General features: G+C 29.4%; 1 protein-coding gene across 2 annotated transcripts; it reads left to right on the forward strand.

Moving 5' to 3' along the window:
• The first annotated feature begins 6,900 nt into the window (after positions 1-6,900).
• LOC142326379 (protein cueball-like) lies at positions 6,901-25,878 on the forward strand. Of its 2 annotated transcripts, XR_012756767.1 has the most exons (3): positions 6,901-7,156; positions 18,344-18,424; positions 24,661-25,878. XR_012756767.1 is itself a non-coding variant. In XM_075368842.1 (2 exons), the coding sequence occupies exons 1-2, from the start codon at positions 6,983-6,985 to the stop codon at positions 24,778-24,780; spliced, it is 294 nt and encodes a 97-aa protein (XP_075224957.1). In that variant the 5' UTR covers positions 6,901-6,982; the 3' UTR covers positions 24,781-25,876. The 2 variants fall into 2 exon arrangements, 1 of the variants encoding a protein (XP_075224957.1); XM_075368842.1 differs by lacking the exon at positions 18,344-18,424 and having other exon boundaries at positions 24,661-25,876.
• The last annotated feature ends 398 nt before the right edge of the window (positions 25,879-26,276 follow it).

The raw sequence follows: 26,276 nt of genomic DNA on the forward strand, positions 1-26,276 counted from the left end.
GGATTTGGTTTTCTAGATTTATTCTGATACCCATAATTTCTTTGATCTCCCCACATTTTTGCTTCCCTCAGGTTGGTAAGCCAAGGCAGCTGCTGGAATCCTCCCCAGTCATCCTACTCCAGTGGTAGCACCTCCTTTGTATATTTTGTTTTATTCTGTTGTGTAAACATTGTACTGAAAGCTCTCTTCATATATCTAAATTCTTGATCCTATTCCTCCATGTATCATATACACTATGTAAAAACCACATCTCCACCACCTGAATTCTGCTGTTCAGCTTTTTGGTGTGTTATCACAATTTGCTACTGTATAATAGAGTGGGGGTGGCTATCGTGTTATAAAATTTAATATGTGTATCTTATATTTTTTAGCTTTCTGTGTATGTTCCCACATATTTTCTGAAATTTGTTAAGTTTTTCAAGTACATCATTATCAAACCCATATGTCAAAACACTGTCCAGATATTGAAAATGCTTTAGTTGCTCGTTCACAATTCCTGCAGTCACTCTCATCTTGGTCTTTTCTTTATATTCATCAGGCTATAACATAACATTGTTGGATCTCAAAAAAGTTGTTTAAAATTTACTCCAGATGGTTTTAGCCCCAATTATATATGACATTTTTCACATGCAAAAAAGATTTCAGTATAAAAAATGTTTTACATCACCTCACACTTTAATATTACATCTCAAAAAACTTAAGTTATGAATTAATCATCCACAAATTAATCGTTGTAAACTCTTTTAATGATATTGTTACCAAATATTTTACTGATGTGTAAATTTTCATAGATATTTATTTAAAAATTTCATTATTTTCTAATGCAATAAATTTATTAAATTCATGTGCATACACATAATTGCTTGTAAAAATTTGTTTTATACACATGATACATCCCAACCCGTAGGGGAGGGAAGACACCCACCCACCTTTTGACACTTCCGGTCACCATCCCCCCCTACCTAGCACTGATGGACTTTAATGGAAATTGTCTTTCACTCTCTAACTTTTTACATCTTATACTAATAAGCTAGGCCTTGTTGGGATGCCACCGATGTAAATGCCTCTGTAGACATTTACATCAATGATTTTTTTAAACTCAGCTTTTGCCTTTGCTGCAGACCTCATCCAGACATTTTGAATGTCCTACATCATTGCCCTCTGAATTAGCTAACCGAGTTTGTAGAAGCACGAACCCTGCACCTAGTTCTACACTTTATAGAGCCAATTTCTACACATGATACATCCCAATCCCGTACGGGAGACACCGCCTTTTGACGCTTCCAGTTACCACACCTTCCACCCTGTTCCTAGCCTTGATGGGCTTTAACGGGACCTACACATGATACATCTCGATTCCCCCCCGAGGGGAGAAGATCCCGCCTCTTAGCGTGTCAGGTCGCTACACCACCCCCTCCGTTCCTTCCCAGTAATGGCTTTAACGGAGGACATCTTCTTGCCCTCAAACTGATCACATTCCACAGTGTTCAGTCCGGCATCGTGAGATGCCACCGATGCAGATGTCGAGGGACATCTACATCGCTAAGTTCACCCCGATAGTAGATTTTAGTTTTATGCCTTCCGAAGAAGACAACTGACACCTAAAGCTACCACGTTGCTCTCAGGAACTAAGCTAGAAACCTAATCGCAGATCGAAGACCCCGCACTTAGTTCTAACAATTTAATGAGCCAATTTTATGAATGTCTCCAATTCGAGGCAATATAACAACAACTTCCCACTAAAAGTGTTGATCGCAACGAAATTTAGACCTAGTTCCCTTAATGAGCCCAGCTAAAGTTATAACTCATAAATGAGTGCAAAATTTACAGACTCCGGTCTGGTCTACCGGAGAGAGGAGAATGAACGCCTACTCCCACTCAGCCTACACATGATACAATGTAATCTAAACTAATTATATTCTTTTAATTGATTTTTTGTTAGTCTAACAGCGTACTGTGTTTTGGTCAAATACTGGTACTGAGCCATGGTTTCATTCTGATATGAATGAAAATCTTTAAAAAAAAGAAAAATAATTATTACTTTAACTGCTTTTTTTTGTGAAAGTCAGTGAGTAAGTCGTTGATGTGTTAATTAAGTAATCATTTATACTTGTTTTATTTTCAGAACAAAATGGAAATATAATTGATTTGGCTATTGATTCTATGTCTCAAAAATTATTTTGGACTGTTGGTTATAGTATAAAATACATAAATTTGGAGAACTCCATGCCACCTCAGGCTGGTATTGTTTTATATAAGTCTGAATCAGATATGCCGTACGGACTAGCTGTGTCGATATATGAATGTCCTTTTTGGACATTAGCCACTAATGTCAGTGGCTTGTTGTGTGACTCCATAGAATGTTGAAGTTTAGTAATATAGAAACCGGTTTATTAAGCATGACAGGTTGTTGGCATTTTATGTTACACCTTGTTTCCTAGATACTATTCCTTGAGACATTCTTTGTGTTGTAGACTGCATCAGGTTCAGAAATTTAAAAAAAAGTTTATTTAAAATATCTTAGGTCAGGCATTACGCAATTGACCTTGAAAGACTTGCCAAATGCCTACTGTTCCTATTTAATGTACTCTTCTTATGTTCGGTTTTTTTTTTTACAGTACTACTGTTCCAATTCTTAATGCCCGGTTGTTTCCTTAGTAAGATGCGAAACCTGGCCTAACAAATCCTATACTCAAGAGAAGAGAGAACGAGAATGCTACATGTTCCTTTGGCTTAGAAGGATTTCATATTCCAGGACTAAATATCTTTCATTTTCATTGCCTTGTTGGTATAATCTATGTGTCTTCTGAAAAAATGCTGATTAAGCCATTCTTGAACATATCATTTTCAGTTAACTCAATGATTTGATGTATACAGACTGACAAGTGATTCAGTTGATCCTCTAGTATGTTTTTATGCGAGCAACTAGTAGAGTTTCATTTCAAATGTTGTTTTCTCCTTTGGTGAATTACTATCCCTATGAAGAAAAATGTACAATTCATTATTTGTGCAGTTTTGGCTTTAGTTTTTTTAACGACATTTTATATTTCTGTTTTTTTTTAAATTTATATTTCTGTTTTTTTTTTTAATAACTTAAAATTGATATTCATCTTTTATTTCATGCTTATCTTTCTTATCGATGAGTTCTTGTGTAATTTTTTGTAGACTGTTAACTATTAATTTTATATCGTCTGATCTACTACAAATCAAATTCAGTTCATTTTAATGAGTCTAGTATTATATTATTAATGCTTACTGTAATCCATTTTTCCTTTTTTAGTATAAATAGTGTTTTAAACAGAACTTTTTAGTATTTCATTGTTCTTATTTTAGAATCAAACCATTCACTTGATATGTTCTTAGTCTTAAAATAAATAAGTCAGTATTGCGATTAAATGTACCTGTAAGACCTTGTTTAATGTCATTATATTATATCATGCCTACATTGATGATCATGTTCTTAATTAAAGTTCTGTGTGTATCATTATTATGTGATTTGTGTCTGTAAGTTTTATCAAAAATATTTTTTCTTAAGGTGATGTGGCTTTATTAAGTGAGCTTCATATATTTAATTTCCAAATATTTCAGTCATATTCTAAGATTCATATATCACATTTTCTAATGAGAAAATCTGGTTTACGTTTAGTTAATACTAGGGCTGTTCAATTTTAATGGAATCATGGATTTTGAATTCTCGCCTCGAAGTTGAAATACTGAACCATGCATACTGTCAAGGTGTTTTACAATGGTTATGTGAAAAAATTTGCAAAAATAGATCAGAGTTGTGGTGAGATGACTGATTGTTCCTTCAGTATGACAATGCTCCCGCACACTCAGCTTTGTCAATTTGTCAGTGTTATGCCAAAAATCAGTCTTCCTTCAGCCTCCCTACTTGCCAGACCTGGCTCCTTGTGATTTTTGCTTATTTCTGAAATTAAAATCTGTTATGAAATGATGCTGTTTTGTGACTGTTAATGACATTAATACAAATTTGTCACACACCTTAAAGGCCATTTCAAATGAAGCTTAACAATTCGTGAAGTGGAAACAACGCTGGGAAAAGTGTGTGAATAGGTGACGGTAGTACTTTGAAGGGGACAAGGACTAATTATTTGTAAAATTAATAAAAAGATTAAAAAAATAAAGTTCTGTTATTTTCTGAACAGACCTCATATGCAGTTGAAACCATGATATTAAAGGACTTAGTGTATTTATTCTTTATTACTCTTTGCATTAAATTTATTTTTATTATATATTGTGTTAATTGATCTTATTTCTTCCTTAGGTTGAAGAAGACATATTAGAGGTTGTAGATAAAACAAATAAGCTTTTGGAGGGTATGAGTGAAAGTGTTGAAAAAGGAGAATTATTATGTTTCAATAACGGAATAGAATCATCCGGTGAATGTATATGTAAACCAGGCTTTAGTGGAGATCATTGTGAATTATCTCTTTGTCATAATTATTGTTTACATGGAGAAGATTGTGTTATTATAAATAATAAACCTGTATGTAAATGCAATTCAACATGGAAGGGAGAAAGATGTGATATCGATGTGTGTCTTGGTTATTGTTATAACGGTGGTGATTGTTCAGTTGATAATAAAAAGATACCGAGGTGTAATTGTAGTGATGAATTCACTGGAGAGCGCTGTGATAAACATGTGAAAATGCAGCATCTTTGTATTGCACATTGTAGTTTAATGGTAGCTGGTTTTGATGAACAACAAATAATTGATATGTCATCTAGTCATGAAATTCCCGAAGTTTTAGCAAAACTTCCTTCACCTTGCAGGTATAGTACTTTTTCTTCTTTTGTTAAAAGTTGATTTTCTTTCTAAGCAGTAAGCAATATGAAGTATGAGAACAAATTTAAATAAATGCATATGAAATTTAAACTATTTTATTTTAATCACTACACAGCTACAAAAAAGAAAATGTTTTTTATGTGCGAATGTACTCGAAAAACAAGTTCAAAAAAAGATAGGATCAAAAGAATTTTGTTTATATGAAGATGAAAATAACAGCAGATATTTATTGTGAAACATTAACATAGCTTGGGAGAGTGATACGTAATAAATAGTAATGGATGCTAATGAAGGGAATTAATTTTTTTATATGACATCTCTACCGCTAAGGGTTTACTAAACAAATTTAATTTGCATGCTTCTTACCATCCCCCTTTCAAGCCCCAGATTTGGCACTGTCTGATTTTCATCTGGTCACAAAATTGAAGAATTGGCTGGCTACTTGACACTTCAAAAGTGATGACAGATAGGTACTTCAGCGACGCCATTCTTTGTAGAGGAAATAGACAAACTGATGTCAAATACATGAATTTGTGCAGGTCTTTGTCAAAAAGTAACATGAGAATATATGTAATTTTTGTTTATAGTAACATTTTTCTATTTATTTGTTTATTTTTATTGCTCAACTTGAGGTTAAGTTATAATATTTCTCAGATTTAAATCGTTCTTTACTTGTCTTAATGTTAAGGTTGTGACTTAATACTTGTTAGGGGTGATACACACTCTGTGAGATTGAGCTTTGAGTACTTGAAGGTATGAACATAGCTACCTGGCTTTTAGAGAGCTCTACCTTATATTATACAGCATTCTGATAATATAATATTATTTTGAAATATGATATTTCAGTAAACATAAAAATACTTTATACAGGTTAGAAAAGAAAAATTATATCGATCGAATTGTTGATAAGCTTATTTCATTGAAAACAAAAAGGGAAATACTTCAGCATTTGCCTGGATAGATAGATGAAAACTGAAAAAATTTTGGTCAGAGCAAAAAAAGTAGTAAATAAAAAGAAAAGTGGAAAAGATTTGAGTACATATTTTTATTAAGAAATTTTTTTTGCAAAAGTGCCTTTTTTTTATAAAACAACCTTTTTAAAGTAATCTTTAATAAATCATTTAGATTATTAAATAATAATATTATTAAAGGAAAGAAGCACAATAAGGTCTTATGTTAGCTGTGTAACAGTTCTCTTGTCTGGTTTGATAAAGTTAACTTATTTTTATTTTTTTATAATAAAAAAATAAAACATGAAATTTTTGAAAGATTTTATTATGCTTTATACGAGAGGTTATCTCTAAAGTAAAGACAGTTTCATTATAAAAAAAACTTATTCTGAAAACTTTAAATATTTTTATTTCTCTTAAACTACATACTTTATTTTACTTCTCTATATAATCGCCACTTTGAAACACCAGGAAAAAGAAGGGCCAGGTCAGAAATCGTTGAGCAATGATCTTTTCTGATTCCATCATTGACAAATTTCAACAGGTCCTCTGTTATTATCGAGGGCCTCCTCAGACATTCTTCATCGTGCACATTAATTCTGATATTTCTAATCCTTTCACACCATTTTTGAACGTTTCTTTCATCCATTACATTATAACCTTACACAGCACCAACTGCCTATGAATTTCAGCCGGCTTAATGTTTTGATGGTTTAAAAAACATATGACTCCATGTATTTCACAGTTGGCTGTAACATCGATTATACTACAAAGCGACAACTTACAGACAACAATGCAGTGTGCTCATTAGTAGCATGGCTATGAAATACACAGGTTCACCGACCTTAAGGAGAGCAATTTCCCAGTGGTCTTTACTTTACAGATATCCCTCGTTCTATACTTGTGCACATATTTATGTAATTTATCCACCGCATAAATAAAATTTGTTCTTGTAGCTAATTTAACAATATTAAACAAAAACTTTGCTTAACTTATGTGAAAATGTTTACGGTCTGTAAAATAACCCATTATTTATTCATTATTTTGCAGGTGTTCAGATTTTATGAATTTGAAGAGTCCTTCAGATAAATTTGTAAGTAGTGATAGAAATAATAATACTACTAAAATGGAACTGTCGCCGTCAGTGAGTAGCGAATATGTAAAATGTAATACAAAGTTATATGAAATTTCTATAGGTATTCTTGCTTTGGTATGCCTGATTTTAATGGGATTGTCAGCTGTACTTGGATTTAAGGTTTTGTCATTAAGAAAACGTCCTCGTATTAAGAAAAGAATTATTGTGAACAAGAATGTTACACCATTAACGTCACTACCACAAAATACTGAACAGTGTGAAATCACTATTGAGAATTGTTGTAATATGAACATTTGTGAAACGGTAAGGTTTTTTGTTTTATGTATATGTATAATTGTAATAATTTTTTTTAAGTTCTAAGAATAACACGGGTGCTTTAATTATCCCTTTGTTGTGTTTATTCTATAATTACAAAATAACTGTTCATTTACATTTGCTTTAATCAAATACAATAGATGGTATACATGCTATATTTTAATGATTTTCCTTCACTTTAAAAAGTATTTTTTTTATCCTGCAGCAGGATCATGGTAAGATTGTAAACTATCTATCTACCTTGAACAAAGGTAAAATCTCATGGTTGCTTAACCTTTTGCTTTTCTCCTTTTTGTTTTTTATTCTTTCTTTTTTGCGCGAGTATTATTGAAATTGGATCGGTTGCTTTCATTTGTAATGGTAGAACCATCTCTCAGTTTATCCAACCATCTCTTGGCCAGAAAAGTATCCATTTCTTTGTTGAGACTTAGCAGAGCAGTGACCTTCTTTGCCCGAGAAACTGTCAAAGGACTAAGGATTGCAAATAAAACCAAACTAATAGCTGAGGTGCTTACATGGTAAAGTTGGGCCTGTTGCTCATAAATTTACTGTACATAGACTTACTGTCTGTGTACTGATATCTGGTTTTATGAAGCAAAATGTTTATTATGCGAAGTTATATATTTTCTTTTTATTATAATCTTAAAATTAAGAACTTAAAATACTTATTCTCTAATATCTAGCATCATTGTGCTCCATTTTAGTTTTGGTAATGATGTTATAGATGATGTTGTAATGATGTTTTTTTTTGCTAAGAGTTGCATTTACTGTAACATAACATAATGATGTCTTGTTTGATTAAGATTTTATGTAATTGATAATTAATACTCTTTCTATTAAAAACTATAAAAAAAATAGTAATAAAAAACAAAAAAAAATTTAATACCTGTAATGAAATTATTAATTAAAAGTGTATAATGAAAAGGGCCTTTTTTGTTTGTATCATTAAGATCATTAAGGATCTGGTTGCATTTATTCTGATTTTTTTGGTTTTTTTTCTTTTACTTTTTAACAGTTAGCTGTAATTACGTATTACGAAAATAATCAAATTTTTTAATAATTTTATGCTACATCTATGATAATATTTTAGTCGCTTCATGTTCAGTTATTGGATTTAATTTTATACGTTTGTATGATTTGGTGGTGTTTGGATAATTATTTATTTCAAATTTTTGTTTGTTGTTTTTGTTAAATTGATAAAGAGGTGTTTATTTTGTGCAGTAATGGTTGTTTGTTATCGATCATGGTAATGGATTTTTCTTTTTTAAATAAAGAAACTTTTTATTGCACCGTGACTTTGACTTTGCATTTTTATATATTTGATATTTTGTATATTATTATTGTTCAGTAGTAATGATAGAATTTTTTTCTGGCTTAGCTTAGCTTTTTTGTCTTCCTAGGATTAGGAGTAGTGCAAGCGATCAAAAAAAAAAAGAAGAAAACAAATACTTTGGTGGCGATATTGGGGAGGGAGCCGATCAAAGTTTAAATTTTTTTTTTAATTTTTAAAACTTTTTTGTGTTTATTTAAACTTTAATACTATTAAAAGTTAATAAACTTTTAATACAGTTTTAACTTTTCATAATTCATCCCGATCCCCATAAAAGAAATCTTAGGTAACGTTTTATTTTTATTATTGGTTTACAATTTAGTGGAATTTTGTTTTTGTTACTTCCATTTAACACAGTAAACAGAAAATCAAGAAAAATTCTTTGAAGGTGATTTTGGTGGTGGGGAGCAGAAAAAGTTTTGGGTTTTTAAAAGTTTTTTTGGTTTATTTAAATTTATAATGATAATTTTACAGTAAAACTTGATCATTAATTACCTGCACCCCAAAAAAGAAATTTCGGTAACTTTTTCATATTTAATTGTTTTTCTACTATATAAGATTAAGTAAGTAACCAATGCCAGGAAAATATTACAATTTTCTCGTCAGATTTTTTTGTATTTCAGTGACAATACTTTCGGTCACTATATTAAAAGCAATATATAATCATAATAATATATTTTTATAACTAAACAATACTATTTGATTTAAAATGAACTTATCAGTATGAAGTATTTTTTATCATATAATATTCAGTACGATTTTCTACAATCAAACAATCGTTTGTACAATCGTACAAAGTACGATTAATACAATCTGAATGAGTTTAAAAATATACACGTAAATATGTTTAAAATATTGTTAATCATACTTAATAAACAAGAGACCCATCAATTTTTTTTTTGTTTTATTAATTTAAAATTCATTGATGGAGTAATAATATCCATTAGTATTAACAGCAATTTGGTTGATACTCCATGTATAATTTTTAAAGAAGAAAAACACCTGGAATTAAAGCATGTTTGTTGTATAAAGGAAACCAGTATTTTCTCTTAACTTTCATTTTTATTGTTTATATATTTTTCTTGTTAGTAAATGAACCTACTAATTTTACAAAGATTTTGTCATCAAACTAAAAAAAGATAATTTTTGCTAGGTAACTGCCATGTTTGCCACATTCTAATTAATTAAATACATTTAAGGAAAGTTCAAACTGGCACATAGCATTTGTAGTGTTGTAGATGATGGTGTGACTGGTGGAGAAATTTTTAAAAGCTGTTCAACTCCAATTCAGATTTTTAATTTTTTTATGAGTGATGGATTTTATTGAAATAAGGATTTTTCCACCTTTAATCCCACCTGGATTTACTTCGATTAATGATATACTGTATTTCATAATTATGCTTTTCTTTTAATTTTGTTACTTTATATGCAGTATGTATATATTCAAAAGCAAAAACAAAGTTCAGTGCTCTTACTCTTACCTTTTTTTTTCATTTTTTAATTCTCCCTTATGTATCGCTACTGCTTTCAAGGATTGCTCATCATCAGTCGATTAAAATTAAAATTTCAAGATTACACATTAAAATACCATGTTATTACAGATAATTAAAATTTTTTAAACATCTTTGTGGTCACCACTAAATACAGCACTATACTCACCAGGGGTGTACATAAGGGGGGTTACTGGGTTTGAACTCCCCCTTTTGAAGATTTAAGTACTTTTTAATATTAGGCCTGTAAAATAAACATACTATAGATTTACACATATGTATTTGAGTATCTTTTTAAAAATCCATTGAATTCTCTCCTTGTATTTCTCACTCAGAGTAACAAAATCTGTTGACATAAGATCCAGTCTGCCGCTCTTGCATCTTCAATAATTTAATCCCTGTACTTGGAGCTATAACACGTACAGTACATCACTCTATGTACAACATAATAGCCTTCATTCAGCATTCTTAGAAGGTGGCAGTACGCTCACTGGCACAGTGGGTGTCAGCATATACCCCTCCTCATCTACTGAAAGAGAGGAAAGACCATCAAAGCTGTGCCACTTATTAAGAAGGTACAATAGTAATGCTGACCTTGTAATAAAATAAGGCCGACACCATATAAAATTACTTGTTGTAAAACATATTGTCGGGACAGCTCTGCATTGGCAGAGGTTTATATGAAATATTGTACATTGTCGAGTGGTATTCGCTCATTAGTCTGAGTTCAGATTGTGTTGTGGAACATTCGTTTAACGTTTTGTGCATTATGCAGTTCATATTTTTAAATATAAACTTCACATTATCGTTCCATGTTCTTTAATATGTCTAAGCGACCAATATTAAGTTCAGTTTTACAATTTTTTAGCAAAATGTCATGTATCAGTAGCGATTGTTGTAATGTTAGTGAAAATTTCACATTGCCAAATATTTCTTTGCTGCTACAACGTGATGATGCTGTCGCAAATGTTCTTCTCGAAACTAGTAACCCTTCTGTGAAAACTCAGCTTGTGTTGAATGTACATCACCATCGCTCAATAATGTTGATATACCTGTTGAATCATTTAGAAGTGATAAGTGTATTGTTCTGGTTTTTGGAAGCTTCAACATTTCAAATTCCAGTGAACCACACGCTTATGATATTGGTGTTTACATAGGAAGAGACTTGTCTAATGAAAAAAACTGGATGTCTTGAAAAATATCTAGGAACCAAATCCAGGTTTATTTTTCTAACAAAAGGAAAGAGAAATCTGCCATTTCAGTTTAAATGGCTTTACTGTTGGAAGTGGCTTGCATATTCCAAATTTAAGGAATGGAGTTTTGTAAATTTTGTATACTTTTTGCTCCAAGAAGCGGTGTTGAATCTGGCAAGTAACCCTTAGGTCAACTTTGTAGTGAGAAATTTGACAACTGGAAGGATGCCATCAAGCGATTTTCAGAACATGAGAAGTGTCTTTATCGCAAAGAAAGTTTGGAGGTAGCCGGTACTTAACCGAAATTTCATGCGGGAAGAAAAAGTCTATAGATGTGCTAATATATACTTCAACAACTCAAAAGAAACTGGAGAACAGGAAAAAACTTATTCCTATTACTGAGAGTATTTTTTGTTTTGCGGGAAATAATGTATCGCTGTGCGAGGCCAGAGGGATTTAGGATGAATAGAAGTCGAGGTCGACCAAGAACTAGAAGAAAATGATAGCAATTTCAGGGGTCTTCTTCACTTTTCAAGTAAGACTGATACTGTATTAAAAAATGTGTTATGTGTTGGAAATGCACAGTACACCAGACCTAGAATACAGAATGAAATAATTGAAGAGTGCAACGACCTGATTGTTCAAAATTTCGTGAAAGAACTTAATACCTCCAGTTGCTTCTCTGTTCTCACCGATAAGACGTCAGACATATCAGGCTTAGAAGAATTATCTCTGTGTATTAGTTACGTTGATAATGAAAGTTTCACTGTGAAGGAAAACTTTTTACAATTCATATCATTGTATGATTTGACCAGAAAAGGAATCATAAAGGCAATATTGGACAAGTTGCGTTATTAAATGTAGACATAAATAAGATTTGTGGTCAGGGGTATGATGGAGCTATGTCCATGTCAGGAAAAGTAAACTGAGTCCAGGCACATGTAAAGGAAATAATGTCGTCTATATGTCCACTGCTTAGCACACAGCCTCAACTTAGCTGTATCCAGTGCTTATGAAGTAACTGCAATTAAAAACTGTATGGGTACAATATTGAGTCTGTACAAATATCTTAATACCCCTAAAAGGCAAACATGTTTTAAAATCGGTGATGTGAAATGGAAACTACAGCTTTATGCAGTGAAAAACTCAAGTTTTCGCAACACGTTGGTTGGAAAGGTATAATTCTGTGACCGCAGTGATGGAATTGTATAACCCTATTATTGCAACCCTTCAAAGCATATCAAAATGGAAATATTGAAAGACTTTCAGTACCTTTTACCTACAAACCCAGACTTTCTGTCTCAGGTTTCTGCTTTCACTTCGCTCACAGAATTCTACACCAGTGGCATAAGAAGTGGTTGCCAGGAAGATCTGAGTAATGGATTAAAATTACGGTAAGGAAGAATTGCATGTCTTGAAAAGGGAGACCAACTGAAAACGGCCATAGATGGGTTAACTATGTGCAGTCCCAACATAATACCAAATATATTCACTTTGCTAGAAATATTAGCTGCACTTCCATTGTTCACATATATAAATGAACGATGTTTCTCAATGCGTAATTCTACTGGAAATACATATTTGTATGGATTAGCACTCCTCAACTTATATAGAAACTACACTCCAATTGCAGAAGATGTGTTAAATGAACTAATTTAAAAGAAATGTTGTTTTGACATTATATTGTGAGTGCTGAAATTTCCAAATGTAACATTTGTAATGTACATACTGTAAGCCACATACATTATAAATGCTATATTTAACTACCAGTACTCTTTTTGAACAATGATTTTTCAAAACAATAATACACTATAGTAGAGTACTGATTTGAACTTTTAAGACAACCGCATTCAATAATTTATTCAAATTCCTTCATACAATGTGAATTCATCAGTGCCAGTTTCATTCTTCAACCTCAGTGAGTCCAAATTGTGTTTAATTAAATGTATTTCATTATATTTGATTGCTTCCATGGATTTTATATGTTATGTAAAGTGTCTTATCTATCGTATACAAATAACCATTGACTAAAATGTATAATTATTGTGTAGTCTAAGTGTAGTAAAGACATGTGGCATTGGCACAAGCATTTTTATTATTCAGAATGAAATAGATGTTAAAAGTTGTTAAAAAAAATTGTAGCCTAAGACTGTGAAAAAAATAATTTATAGATTTTATTAGAGTATTTATGATTATGATATGTTTGAACATATCAAAATGAATATATCATATATTATATTATATAAAATTATATCATATATTATATAAAATGAATATATCATAGCATGATATAATAATAATGATCATAGTAATAATAATAAAATAACACACAAAATTTAAAATACTGATGTCAATTGTAAACAGTTTTAATAATGACACTCCGTAACAAAATTCTCTGTACACCACTGGTACTCACTTGCTAAATACAGCACTATACTCTACCAGCGGCTAGCCACAAATATGTTTAAAAAGACAATTAATTATTCGACCACATGTTTTATACATGTAATAACTTTGTATTTTAATGTGTAATTTTGAAATTTAATTTTAATCAACTGATGATTAGGAATTCATCAAAAATGATACGTAAGGGAGAATAATAAAAATGAAAAATAAAGTAAGAACTCTTATTTGGTTCTGTACTGTGGTAAATTGCTGAATTTTGTTTTTGTTTTGAGTTAATTAGTACAGAGGAAAATATGGACAATTTAAAAATCAATTTTACTAAATTATTATATATATATATATATATATATATATATATATATATATATATATATATATATATATATATATATATATATATATATATATATATATATATGTGAATAATTAATTTAAATGTAATTTTTTAAGTTTATTTTCCTTGTGATTGGACAGAATTAAATATAATCAAAAAACATATTTTACTTAAAAATATGACCTTTATTAATTGCCTATATTAATATATTTATATATATATATATATATATATCAAAGACAAAAGTATAAAGATCATTTACCACCAAGAGTACAGAATTCGATAGTGCTTCCTACCTTATGCTTATTATTTTTTTTCTAATAGTGCTTTTGTGGTTTTCCCTGATCATCAGTTAAAATTTTTCCAAATAAGATAGGAAGCATTATCGTATTCTGTACTGTTCTTGGTGGTAACAGTTTTTTTTCATGTCTCTTTGAGATATTAGTACAGAGGGGAATATGGACAAATACAGTAACAAAAGAATTGTTTTTGCTGAGTTTATAACACACAGTGTTATTAACACACACACACACACACGCGCGCGCGCACACACACACACACACGCACACACGCACACACACACACACACACACACACACACACACACACACACACATTCACTATTTGTTTTATTCATTATTTCTAATAATGGATTTTTACTTTTATTTTTTTGCTCTTTTCGGGTTTTTTTTTTGTTTATGTTTGTATGTTGGTTAGTCCCTTAACAAACCTTTGTTATTGTGATTTATTGTATTCTGTGCTTTGAAAACTTTTTTCTGTAATTTTTCTATAAAAATTTCCCATAGTTCCCATAGTTGTTTGCTTTTTGAAATCTTAATTAGTCCTTTGTTAGTTATGCATGCGAGTTTGTGGAGCTAAGCAAGACAAACCTAGGACATATGCTATCTCTTTATTTTAAATCATTGAATTAGTATGCAGCTTTTTTAATGCTTGTACTGTGAATATATATTGATGTTTATATTTGGTTGTAAAAAAATTCATTTGGATAATTCTTGAATCTTTGCATCATGTGCACAGATAAATTACTCTATTTTAATTGTTGTGAACACTGTACTCTGTTGTGTATCTTTACTTCAATTTTTTTTTTTTTAGTGTTCTGTATATTGAAGGGTGTTCAATAATTAAACAGATAAATGACTAGAAAATTATTATTTATTTAAGTATTATGAAACTGATCCTGTTTTTTTTTTTATACATATCCCCAGCTACATAAGCTACTTAAACTATTTTTCTGTGAACTTTCTTATTCCAATAATAAATAATTCAGTGCTTTAACCATTCTTGTAACACATTCTTGATTAAAATCATTCTTTGACTTTGTTCATTTATTTTATTAATGAACATATTCATTATTGTATCTTGTTCATTGTTGCTGTATTCGGTAAACTCACAAAACTCTTTGTGAGGACAAAAAAAGATGTAAGATTCGGATTGTAAGGTAAATGTGGCAACATCTCGTTAGCCAACTTTTGAATAGCTTCCCATGTCTTTTTAGTGGTTGGAGATGGGCTTTATTGTGCTGAAGAATTACATCTTTTGAGAGAACCAGGATGCTACTTCCGTATTGCAAATTTGACTTTTTGTAGCATGTTACACTAGTACTCACATGTTCTTCCAAATAATTGCAATAATTTGGGCCTTGTATTCTAGCTTAAAATGATGAAGCCAGATTTCATCACAAATTATTATTCGATTTAAAAAAACATTGCTTTCCAGTGAAAACTGTTGTTTAAATTCACTACAAATGTAAATTCAAGTGTTCAAGGCATTTTCAGTCAACTGTCTTGAAACTCAGTTCAAACACATTTTGTTCTAATTTAGCTAATTGTGATTAATGGAGTGGACAGGTCTGATACTTACATTAAATTTAACAGATTTCCCAAATTTTTATCTGAATAAGATCAAATTTTACTTGTGAATAAGATTATTAATACAATTTTGCAAAGCACCATACAAAAATCTCCATGTTTTCTATGAGGAAAAATTGTGACACTTTTCTGCCCAATTTGAAGCCCAAATTATAACAGCTGACAGGTGTAAGAGTATAGCTCATGAATTTTTACAAATGAAATCTTCCAACATTTAGAATGTTTTTATTTTAGTCATTATTTTCACTTACAAAAAGGAACATGTTAAGAATTGTGAGGTTTATTATTTTTTTTTATTGAACTCGACCAGTTTATTTATGAATGAAAATGTATATATTCTTGCCATAATTTTCTGACACTTTGGAAATTTGAACGGAAAGCAGATGATTATATTAACATTGAAAATAGAATCAGTTGTTCACTATTTTTTTTAATAGAATTCAAAACAATATTATTCTTGATTACTCCTTTTTTGTCTATTAGTGTTGAGTAACACAACTCAGAAAAATTTTATGAACAAATGGTGCCTTGACTGAATGTTGTACATTCAATAGATTTAAGGACATTGATACTGTCATTTAACGTTCGAGCCTCCACTCTGAACAGAAAGCTTTGAATCTTTATTAAAGGTGGGCTGGTTTTATGTAAGATACTAGCTGCTGGCTGTGCCTACAGCATGCCTCTGCAGCAAGGCTTTATGGACGGGTGTTATGGACGGGTGGCATCTCCAAAATTGATTATCTCATGTGTAACAATTTTTTTTTTTTAATGATGAAAATTGATATAACGAAAGTTAGATTCAAAATTTAACTCTAGAAATTGATACTAACGAATCGGGATTTTCCGCTAGTGATCGGTACATTCTGGTCCCTACTTTTTGGTTATAGTTCACTATTCTATGAAGAAAAACAATCGCATAAATAAAAAATATGTGAAAAATTTTTTAAAACACCACTTAAATTAAACGCACTAAAAGGTAAAAAATAATTTTAGGACGGTATTTTAGAATGGATTTGATAAAAATCTTTGATAGTGATATTGTAAGCTTATGTGAAAATCATAACTTCAAATTTAAAATTTGATGTTTTTGCCAATTTTTTTGTATGCGTATTTGCAACCAAGTCTTTAGGCCATTCATCATGCATAAGAAAAAATTGGCGAAAACGTCAAATTTTTTAATTTGAAGCTATGACATTCACATAATCTTACATATCACTACGAAAGCTTGTTGTCAATTCTATTCTGAGATACCACTTATTAAAATTATTTTTTACATTTTGGTGCATTTAATTTAAGAGTGGTGTTTTAAAAATATTTTTTATTTTCTACTTAAAATATGAGTGGTTTTAAAAAAGTTTTTTATATATATATTTTTTCTATTGTTTAGTCTTTATAAGTTTATACTTTACAGCTGTGCTAGCGCACTGGTTTGAGTGTATTTAGCAAAAGATCGGATCAGTAGGTTTTTTTGCTGGCTGAATGCAGTCAAAACATATGGCTAAATGATTTAAGTTTCAGATAACCAAGAACTGGTTGATCAAGAGTGTACCTGATGTGTTAAATAGTTAACAATAGTTAAAACACCTGCGGATACATATGCCATTTGAATCGTGAACATCGGATGAGCGATTGCCGAGATATTACAGTGGCACCCTCTCCCCGATTTCTGAACAGTGCCCTTGAAAATATTATCATCTGACTGTACCACTGGGTGTGATTGGGTAATAACAAGAGGGGTCAAAAAAAATTTTCACAGCACTAGGACCGACCGTTTTCAAAATATTTGCAATTTTTTTCCAAAAATTCGGATCTCGTTAAAAAGTACTAAATTTTCCCAAACCTTCAATATATATTTTGCATATATATATATATATATATATATTTATATACATATGTATTTTGATATGTAATAATATAACAAGTATACACCTGACCACTACGAGACATGTACTAATGAATTAATGAATTTTCCACTAGTGATTAGTACATTTCAGTGCTAAGCTAAGGAACACACACATACAAATGCCGTTTAGTAGGGTAGGATATGGTTTTATATTTATTACTATTATGAACTATGGTTCATTATAGTAATAAATATGAGATGTAATTGCCTGAGTAACATCAAACAAAATCTATTCAAAATAATAACGTTGATTTAATTTATTATTAAATCTCAGGCAAGACAGTGATTTTATGATTCCATTACTTCTGAAATATTGTTGGAATTTGAAAAAATAAAATACAGGAATTTTAATACTGAAATTTGAAGTAACATGAATCATTACCAATTTTTTGAGGAATATTCTGTTTTTAATTCTCTTAGAACATTGAATTTTTCAATTGTACTTATGGAATTACTTTGGGTGATTGGATGGTGTTGATTTTAGTATCTAATATTCATGGGAGTCAGTATCACTGTTGTAAAATATTTGCTTCAAAATTTATTATATTAAGTGATATTTATCAAGTTATCCCAAAGAAAACTATTTTCTAATTATTTTTTTTTTTGCATTTATTCTTTTTAATTGTTTAGGCAAGAAAAGGGGAGCCAGACTTTTAAGTACTGACAGGTCATAGAATGCAATATAACAAAGAAAATTGTTATTTTTTCTTGGTAAGCGCAGAGCTATAGATAAAAGAAAGTTAGACTTTTTGGGTTTATTTCTTTTGGTTTCTGTCGCTTTCTACTCTTCTTATGATGTTTTGTAATATATTGTATAGTTCTTACATGGTGGAAAATACAAAGCAAAGAAGTAAAACAGTTTACACAGCTTCAATAGGATACATAATGATAGCAATTGCCTTTTGTTACAGTAGTATTGTGTGGTGTGCAACTAGTTAAAAACCTTTTGAACAAACCTAATACGATGAAACTATTTACATAAAATATCTTATTAAAGGAAATGTAAATATCGTAATTATAATTCAAGGAAAGTTATTAATTAATGAATTTTAAATTTTCTAAAACTGATGTATATGGTAACTATGGATAGCAGTTAAAACACTATTTTTTATCACTAAGATAAGTTTATATATATAATACTAAGGTATAAAAGCTTCATTCATAAAAGTTTATGAAGTAGTTTCTTAATTATTAAGACTAATCATTTCACAATATGTTTGAAACTGTTTTACTTCTTTGAAATATATCTATTTATGTAAAAAATTACTAACATATTTATTTATTTAAGTGTAAAATAAATGTTTATATAAATGAATGCCACACAGCATAATGAAGCACCTTTCTATTTGACTATTTTGACTTTTCGGCACATTATGTCTTAATGGGATACTTTTTTCTGTTTGCTTAAGTTTCTTTCTTAATTCTGTATCTTTACTTGTGATATAAAATTGTATTTATTTTGTAAATTGTGCAGTAGGTTTATTGTGTAAATTCTGGATTAAGTTATTGTTTATAATGTACTTTATTGATTAGAAACTTTAGAAAGTTGAAGAACTTTCAACAGAGAGCTTTTGGAATCGCTGGCGAATTGAAATAGTAAAATAAAATCAGTGTATTGGTATATGATCTATATAATGATTTTTTTTTTTTGGCAAGGGTGGGGATAAAATGAATAATTAATTTTCATTTGGACAAGTGTATGTGAAAAGGGAAAGTTCACTTGAAGTATATAGGGTTAGAATTATTTGAAGGTATAAAGAGAAGTGAAAATATTGGACAATAAAGTTTGTGATTTAACCTAGAAATGTTGTAGAATTTGTTATGTGAAGAAGATAATGATAATAATTATTTTTTGTTCAAGTGTATTCGTATTTTGCATTTCCATCAGAAATAATTTTAAAGTCTATTACTAATTGTAAAATGAAATAGTGTCATTTTCATTTCCAGAATTTCCTTGTATCTGAAATTTAATTTTCCCACATTACATCACTCATTGGATATTACAATTTAACTATATTGGATGTGCTTTGCAGAAATTTAAAAAAATATACCTTATAGTCTACCCGGTCAATATTATTTGGTGATTATAAAGATAAACCGATAAGACTTATTAACACTTGCTTGGATTTAAGGGTGGTCACCATGATTGAATCTACTTTTTCTCATGGTTAACCACCTTACATGTTACCAAATAAGCTCACATAATAGTAAAACCATTAACCAGAAGACAAACTATCAGTATATATTGTCAAAAAGGTCTGTGGACTTAGAAATCAAAATTCTCCTCCGCTATTTTTAATTTTGTTTAAAGTATAAATTTATTATTTATAATTAAAAATGATCTTGGTGTCGTAAGTAATACAGCTTTTTATTTAATATTAATTGAAGATTACTGATTGGTGTAATTTTTGAGATTGCTTAAAAGATCCTTACTTTGCTTAGACTTATAGAATTTTTAAGTGTTTATTATGTGTTTTTCTTATTCTTGTTTATTATGTGTTTTTCTTATTGTGTTACATGTAATTATGTGTATTTTCTGTCAAAAAACATGTGTTTTTGGATATGCACATGTTCATACATATGTGTATGCATGAGTGAGTGCACACACATATAATTCACACACTTGTCTTGCATGAATAGTAGATATGGATAACTGTAAAAATGTATTTATTAAACATTTATTTTAAATATGTTTATTTATTATTTGCTTTTGTTACTTAAAAACAATTAAATCTCAAGTCATCAGTTAAAATAATATCTAATATAACTCTAACTGTTTCTGTTAAATTATAACATAATTTTTTAAATTTTCTTTAGTTTCTTATGTTTATATTTTTGATTTTAACTTAAATTACTTATATCATTTGCTCCTATTTCCTCCAAAAGTTTTAAGATCCTGATAGCTCCCATTTCCTTTTAAATTATCTTCAATTTTTACTATTTTCTGATTTCCTTCCTTTATTCTGCATCTTCTACTAATCCTTCTAGCACTGCTTTAATCAGTACTCCTCCTCTGATGTAAGGTCCCAAGCTATAGCTTTCCCATTTTGAAATGTTCTTATTAAGAACATTATTGCTAGTTTCATTAACTCTCCTTATTATTCTTCATTCTTCACTTTTCTACTCATTTAATCTTCTCCTAACACCATGCCCACATTTTAAATGCCTTTACCTTTTCTTTTTTTCTAGTGCATATCTTTCACATCTGTACTGAAGAACACTCAAAATAAAAAAAATCCAAAAAAACCTCTTCTTTCATTCTTACTATGTAATAACTATTTCTATTAAACACATACTTAGCCATTGTTATCTTGTTTTCAACTTTGCAATCTTCTGTTAACCATGCTGCCTCGTAACTATTGCTTAATTTATTAAATCTTTACTTCTACTGTGCAGTTATTGGTAGCTTATTGTGTCTCCTATTGTCATTACTTTAGCTTTCCTAACATTCATTTTTGTTCAATAATTTTCCGTAGCATCTTCTAATTTTATAATCATCTGTTCGAATGTTCTGTGCTTCATGTAGAAGTTAAAACACAGATAGTTTTATTTCCTAACAAAAAAAAAAAATAACCATCTATCATCTTGCCAACCTTATACAATTTTTTCCTCTCTTATGAATGTATTTGTTTATAAGTTTTTGTGTTTATTTTTATGGCCATTTTCTGATTCGGTTAGTTCTTTTATCTTTTGTCTTTTAATCTGTACTTTGAGTTCTTAATATTTCCATTTGACAGTCACATGCTGTTTTTATATCTTAAATATATCCTTTACCAATCTCCAAATACTTTTCAACAATAATTCTTAGTAGCCGGATTGCATCCCTTGCTTTCTTTCCTTCCTGAATTCAGATTGTTGTGTAACAATTTACATAATTTTTCCTTCAGTCTTTTGATCAGAATTTACAGAAAAATCTTTGCTGAATGAAAAATAAAATTAATTGCCACATAAATTTTGAAACTTTAATACTGTTTTTTGAAAATTGGAATCTGTTAATTAAGAAAGTCTTGCGGCCACACCCCACTGTTGTAGATTACATTGTATAATTTCACCATCTCTTGTAATCCCTCCATTAAGACACTTAATTTATTTTATTGACAGTGCTATCTATTCCTACAGCTTTCTATTGTCCATCTATATATTTGTTTATTTAACTTAAGATTTTACAATTGCAGTCCCTACTATATACTCTTCCACCTCAACCTGATCTATGGGAACGTCATTTGACTTTCTGTTAGATTACTGTATACTTCTACCTTTTAAGTATATATTTCTCTTTGTATAAAACTTTGCCATTTCTGCTGACAACTTTAGTGGCTAAGTTTTAATTTAGCTGTTTTTATTGCTTCGTCATTCATTTTTGTATTTTTAAAATTTCATTTAGATCTACAGTATTTTATTTTTTTATAGTTAAATGAAATTTATTATTTTTTATTTTAATTTATATCTACTTACTGAACTAAGCCCCATTTTGTAATTACAAAATCCTTGATCATGTTAAATTTTAATTCTTATACAGAACTGGCTGGTAAGCAACCTTGTATTGCAGTGGCTAACTTGAAAATATGGTCATCTGATTATAAAAACTTATAATATGACAAGATTAGGTTAAATTTTTTAATATATATTTTATCTGGTTCTCTACGTAATCACTGGCAACACAGCAGCATTTTTGTTAATGATATTATTTATTATATAATATTCTAGTTTTTATTTTCGTTTTATCTTCTTGATCTACCTACATAGTTTTCTCATCAAATGCTCTCATAAATTTAATTTTTCATCTGTTTGTTTTTAGAAAGCTTAATTTCAGATTTTATTGAATATTAGATCTGAAATTAAGTTTCCTAAAATAAAATCTGAAATTAAGCTTTCTAAAGACAAATAGAAGAAGAAAGAAATTTGTAAGAGAATTTTTTAACGTAACAAACATATATACATATATATATACTTACATAACAGTATGATGATACTAATTAAATTTAGCGCAATCTGTTTGAAAAAAATACTTGCCAAGTAAAAAAACCTGAAATAAGGAAATTAGAAAATTGTGATAGTGATATATTTATCTTAAAAATAAACAATTTTTAAAAAGTACATTATCATTATATTAAAATTTCATCAAGTAAAAGAGGAAAAAATAGTTCACCTCTCAATATATTTCTTTAATACATAATAAGTTGCTTTCTGTTGAACTACTGTCTTGGTTTCCCAAATTTATCAGTATATTATCTACAGTAATATTTTCATACTACTGTCGTCTGCTCGCTTCTTTTTTTTGAAAATTCATTGAGTTTAAAACACGATGTAGTGATGTACCTCTAGAAAGATTCAGCAGTTCAGAATCAGTATTCACAGAATTTAATATTTTATTCAATTTAGGAAGCTCGTTATTGAAATAAAATGTATTAACTTTTTTCCTGATAGGATTTTAATAAAATTGTCTAACTTTTCAATCATTTTTGGACACTTTCGAATCTTTTTACGGGTAACATGTTTACCATCAATTTGAGTTTCTTTATTGTAGTAAAAAGTGTTCTTTCGCTAACGCCTGTTGTACTACTTGCTTTCCAAGCAATGTCTCTGACTGCAATTTCAGGATTTTCTTGTTTTAAGGTTTTGTATACAATGCTGATTTTTTTTTCAGAGCTACTTTACTGGTTTATGTTTCACGACAGAATCATTCATTACTAAACCTGATTGGTACAAAAACACAGGGTTAATTAGTTAATTAAAACTGATGAAAATAAACTGAATAAAATTGTTACAAAATGAGTTATAAAACTGTATTGTGTACCGTATTGAGCAACAAGATAACTTATACTGAAATACCATCTTTCCCTGAACTGAATAATGGTACAAAGCATTACAAATGATGCTGTCATTATTAAGCATCACTAAGAAAGGCGCAATAAAATTTTTAATTATTTTAATTGCTTATCATTGGCATGCCACAGTGCCAGGCAAGTGATAGTTTATATACCCTTAAAGCAACAATTGCATTTGCACATGAGAGTGACAGAATCCCTCAGGGTTTAACTACTGAGATATTGCTTGTACATTTTGAATTCGTATATAATATATATATATATCTGCTGCATGGTTTTGGGAGACAAGGATTAAGTTCTTGTAAACACAAAATTTCAAATGCTTCTATTCTTTTCCTTTTGCTATCTTACTATCCATGATTCACTGCCATGCAGTGTTTCATTCCACACAAAAATATTTTCAAAATCGTCTCTAATTCTTAGGTTTATATTTAATTCTTTTTAAAAACTCTCATTGCTGGTCTCATTCTGCTTTCGAAGTGTGCATTACTCTGTCCATCTTCATAGTTTTATACCCTAAATAGCAAAATTCTAGAATTTTTGGTGTATTATGTTTTCTTGTATTATTATTTAATTCCTCATTTATTTCAGTATATTTGTTTTATTCTCATTTTTCCCAAACTGAATTTCTTTCCTTATGAAATTGAATTTTTGGTTTCTGCCAGAAACAATGCTGTCAATAAATCAAAACATTTTTATTTTTCTCCTGGTATATTTACACTATTCTCATATTAGATTTTCAACTCTTTTGGTGAATTTCAATTCTTACTAGTCGTTCAGTTTTTCAGTTTCACTGGAATTATATTTTGTAAATCCAAAAGCTTTATTGCTTTCTGAATATTAAAAAGTGGCGACTATGATTGTCTTGTTATTTAAAAATTTTATGATTCTTGTTTTAATGATTTTAAGGAACAGCAACTAAGATGAACAAACCAGTTGTCCTTAAGTCCAGTTTAGCAGTCATATTTCCAATTGTAGTATATGTGTAATCTATTAGCTATATTATTATGTAAATTAAGTTTTTTGAAAATGATCATTATAATTTTTTATTTTGTATTGAAAAATTAGTTTTTATTTTATAAAAGTAATAATTAAGAATTCCACTGTTGTTTGTTTCAGCCTTGTTTTGAGCCTGATTTTCGGAAACCTCGTAGTGTTGAAAAATATAAAAAAAAGAAAACAGAAATCTTTTGTCAGGAATTGATCTTCCTGGTGATGATTTATACTGATGAAAATTGAAATTCTGCAGCATTTGAGCTTGCAATTGTTATTGTTGGAATTTAATTTATTAATTTTTGAGAGAGTGAATTTTGCTGGATTGTTTGTTGCTTGTCTTATCTTTAATTATTTTATTTTAATAGATCTGATTCTTACAGAAATCAGGCTGTTATACCAAAGCAAGTGTCTCAAATACAGCATTTTATTTTCTGTGTACATTCCAGATTGTATGCTGTATTCTTTTAAAATTATATATGTATATGTATAATTTATACTGCCTTTACAAAGAAAAGAAGTAATTTGATATTTGCCAACTGCCATACTAATGAGAGTCATGATACCTAATGCGCTTTTAATGTGTTTATTTTATGTGAATGTGTGTGCATATTCTTAGTGCGTGCAACTGGTGTATGGGTGTGTATTTATAAATGTGTTTGAATGTTTGTAGTATGTTTTTAGTTTTATTCCAATAGGCTTATTTTTTAAAATCAAGTAATTAATCGGATCAATTTGAATGCACTAACCTTGAAGAAAATCTGTTAGGTATTTATTTTTCTAGAATTCTTGCGTTATTTTAGTGCAACATTTATAAGAAAGTAGATTAATATTTATTATGTAAGTTAATAAAATTTTTTTTTTTTTTTTTTAGATAAAATTATATTTTTAAATATTTTAGCCCTAAATTGAACAAAGATAAGACAATGCAAATATAGATAGAGGTGTATGTAAGCCTGTTCCTATTTTCTGTGAAAGTTTACTATGAAATACTATTAAGACCATGGAATGAAGTGTTAATGTGTTTATATAAAAGTGGTTTGGTGCTAAAAATAAGTTGGTCGAAACAAAAGATACATTGTAATGAGGCCTTAGTATTTGTTTAATGTAGTAGTACTTAAAGACTGTACTAGGTTTATTTTTTATCCATGGCAGCAATAATAGGCAATTTGTCTTATAAAATCGAAGTAACTACTTATTGAGTATTATTCTGTGTACTTAGACGATTAAAACTTAAAATCATTTAAAACAAAAAATGATTGACTTTTGTGATTGTTATAATTTAAGATAGTGTTTATTTATTTTAACGAAATATATGCCGATTTAGTATGTAGACAATAAAAAAAAAAATTATGGAAAAACAATTTTATTTATCTGCTAATTTAATTTAATTGATAATTAAACATTTGTGTAACTTTGTAAAAATCAAGGTAAAGTATTATAAAGGAATCTTTACAACAGCAATTTTGATAGTTCTCAAAAAAGTTGTTTAAAGTTACTGATTTTTTATTTAACAATAAGAAATAAAAAATAACAGTATAACTACTATTTGTGATGCAAAATAACAATAAATGTCTTTATTCATATTTTATTTCTATTTGGTGATCTTAATAATGTTAGGATATTTAACTCTTGGGCATTTGCGCTTAGAATCTGAGTGCTTAAACTAAGTTTACATTTTATTCAGTATAAGTTCAACTTATACTGTTAATTTCTTTTAAAGGAAGTAAAGTTATGTTAGT

Source organism: Lycorma delicatula, chromosome 6 (assembly GCF_047948215.1).
Source record: "Lycorma delicatula isolate Av1 chromosome 6, ASM4794821v1, whole genome shotgun sequence".
NCBI classification, from domain to species: Eukaryota; Metazoa; Arthropoda; class Insecta; order Hemiptera; family Fulgoridae; genus Lycorma; species Lycorma delicatula.

Excerpts from the sequence above, each read along its gene's own strand:
- LOC142326379 (XM_075368842.1), top strand. The coding sequence starts at position 6,983 with ATGGGATTGTCAGCTGTACTTGGATTTAAGGTTTTGTCATTAAGAAAA. Across the intron at positions 7,157-24,660 it reads ATATGAACATTTGTGAAACG|CCTTGTTTTGAGCCTGATTT; the intron begins GTAAGGTTTTTT and ends TGTTTGTTTCAG.